At 37.7% G+C, this 2578-nt stretch overlaps 1 protein-coding gene across 1 annotated transcript in view; it reads left to right on the top strand.

Annotated features, from left to right (window-relative positions):
* Positions 1-413: 413 nt before the first annotated feature.
* The window catches only part of LOC143288105 (uncharacterized), a 33114-nt gene continuing 30949 nt past the window's right edge, over positions 414-2578 (top strand). Inside the window, exon 1 of the mRNA XM_076596392.1 lies at positions 414-725. Coding sequence (XP_076452507.1) covers positions 708-725 — 18 coding nt within the window. The 5' untranslated portion in view covers positions 414-707. The remainder of the gene's footprint in view (positions 726-2578) is intronic.

The raw sequence follows: 2578 nt of genomic DNA, 5'->3' as shown, positions 1-2578 counted from the left end.
TGATACAATCCATTGTTTGTTTGAAATTTATGTATCGGAGGTCATTATATCTCAAAATCTTGATTTTGCATATTCGATATTTTTCAAGAGTGCACCAGTCTTATAAGGCTATGGTGCAACCCTTTCGGCGATGACATGTGTAAAAGGTTTTATGCAGTGAATATTTCCTGTGTCGAATAGATGTGTATGCCCTGAGGGGTGTCAGGAATAATTTTCGAAAAGGCGTGCATTCAAGCAGAAACTCATTCCATATATAATCATAATAACGATGGCGATACTGATATTCACATCTTGATGCAAGCGTACGTATTCAGCACATGCACAACCTCAACGAGCACATACGTGTACATATTATTCTATAGGAGACGAGTTTTTAGGCTGGAGTCAGCAAGACGTCTTTTCCTGGTGCTCTGTGCGCTGTGCACGCTGCGTTACAAACCCATCTAACTTCACTGTTTGGTTTTTCTGGACTTGTGAGCTGTCGGTGTTTTGATCTGAATTTGCTCTTCTCTGCTGTGGTTTGGATCCAAGGCTTCTCTTTCTCTCCCTTTTTGGCTATCTTTCACAACGTTTATATCTTTTTTCTTCTTTCGGTTTTTCTTTTCTCCCTTTCTTCTTTTATTTTCCCTTTTCCATTCTCTCGCGTTACTGTGCCCTTTTAAGAACAATTGTTGGACTGGCGAACATCCTACAGCATCCATACATGAATGCCTCGGAGACGGAAGGTAAGAGAACTTTGGCAGTGTTTGTCCTGAACGATTAACTGCCGGCTTTTCAGCAGAAACACTGTACTAACCGCACAACTTTGTGTGGCAGCAGAAAAAGTTTAGGTCAAAAGTCACTTGTTTTAGAAGTCAGAAATGTGACGTTGATCATGTATTCAAGAATGTGACATAACCAAAAAGGATGTCTAACACGGGGAAGACAATGGGGAGGGAAACTCGTGTGTCAGGGGAATGGAGATCTGCACAGGGGGGATTATCCCAGTTTCAAAACTTTTTTTTTTTTTCTGCGGAAGTAAAAGTGGAAGACAAACAACACAGAATATTAACAGTACCCATGCAGCCGAAAGAACTTAACTTTATTGTTGTAAATGTATACGCACCGAATGACGGTATCTCAAACGTACGTGTTTTTAAACATTCACAGCATACCTTGAGTCAATAGACAGACAAAAAGCTGCTGGTTGTCGGTAGTTTGAACTACACAATGGACAGTGATCTCGACATCATTATCTGGTCACCCATGTTAAAAAAAAAGTGAAACTTTTAAGAGTGAAGTAAAACAAGAGAGGCAAGGCCTTCAAGACACTTGTGATACACTAAAAAAAACAACAACAAAAAAACACACACAAAAAAACACAACAACAACAACAACAAATATGAACGTTAAAATGTGTTCTGTATTTGTAATTATAAAGCTGCGGGTTAAAAGAAAAAGAAAAAAAGTCCTAACGGCAGATTCGAACCCCGCATGTTCGCGTGAGAAGAAACTGTCTTACCCATTACACTATCGTGGATCCTTCACTGACAGTCAAAAATATAACATTTAAACATGCTTAAAGGACGATAAGTCGATTGCGGATCGCAGTGAGAACGCTGTTTAAATCATATTATTCTGGTGTATCTTGGGCATTAAAAAAAATCTTTAAGTGTAATTAAAAATTCTTTTTAAATCCGCGGTAAAGGAGACTGGCTATCGCCGCAATCACACTGCAACATTTAGCTGTTTTCTCTGGATCTAGATAGATGTACAAGTTTTGTTACACCCGGTTGACACGTTGATATTATGTTCATTCTAGTTTTCTAGTTTTAAAGTTGATATGAAAATTGAGTATTTTGTTAAACTAATAACATGTACAGCCAAGTACAAGTACTTCTAAACGTCGTATGAAGTGAAAAGGACTTCTGTGCTCTAGTGGCATAAGGTAGCGCTAGGCATAGATTTGGGGGTATTTTTTTGTTTCTCAACTTCTAAGTATGGCACAAAGAGAGAAGACATCAAAGGTATGCCACGCACCAATTTTTAAGTAAATAGCTTGACTAGAATTAAAGTTATGAATATCTTTAATGTTCTAAAGGGTAGCTCCATTTCGCACTCAAGATCTCATAGAAGCTGCCTCTCTGAGAAGTGTCTGATATAACAGAATTTCACTTCAGTGACCAGAGAGTGCAATAAACACATGAAAGCTTTGGTAAAAAATTTATAATATTCACTCACCACTCAATCAAAAAAGGCGTTTTTTCACTCGCAATGACAGTTCACATCTCACACATGTAGCAGGTAAAGTAATTGAGATAGAATAACCCTGATTGTCTTATTGCACTCAGCAGCCATTTTTACATTAGTACACAAAATTTGGTGTCATTATGCTGATGGGAAGTGCGTGTGTTTCGTTGCACAAATATGCATGTCCACGAAAACTGAACGTTTTGAGAAAATTGTGTTTGAAGTTTGGTCTTGTCTCTCCTGGTAGACCAAGGCACAAAACAGGTAAATTTATACACAAATTTTTTTTTTCAGGTGTCTGTTCATAACACAAAAATAAAACAAAAACAAAAAAACAAAAAAGAAAGCT

This window comes from Babylonia areolata, chromosome 12, assembly GCF_041734735.1.
Source record: "Babylonia areolata isolate BAREFJ2019XMU chromosome 12, ASM4173473v1, whole genome shotgun sequence".
NCBI classification, from domain to species: Eukaryota; Metazoa; Mollusca; class Gastropoda; order Neogastropoda; family Buccinidae; genus Babylonia; species Babylonia areolata.
This window is presented reverse-complemented; position numbering and strand designations above follow the sequence as displayed.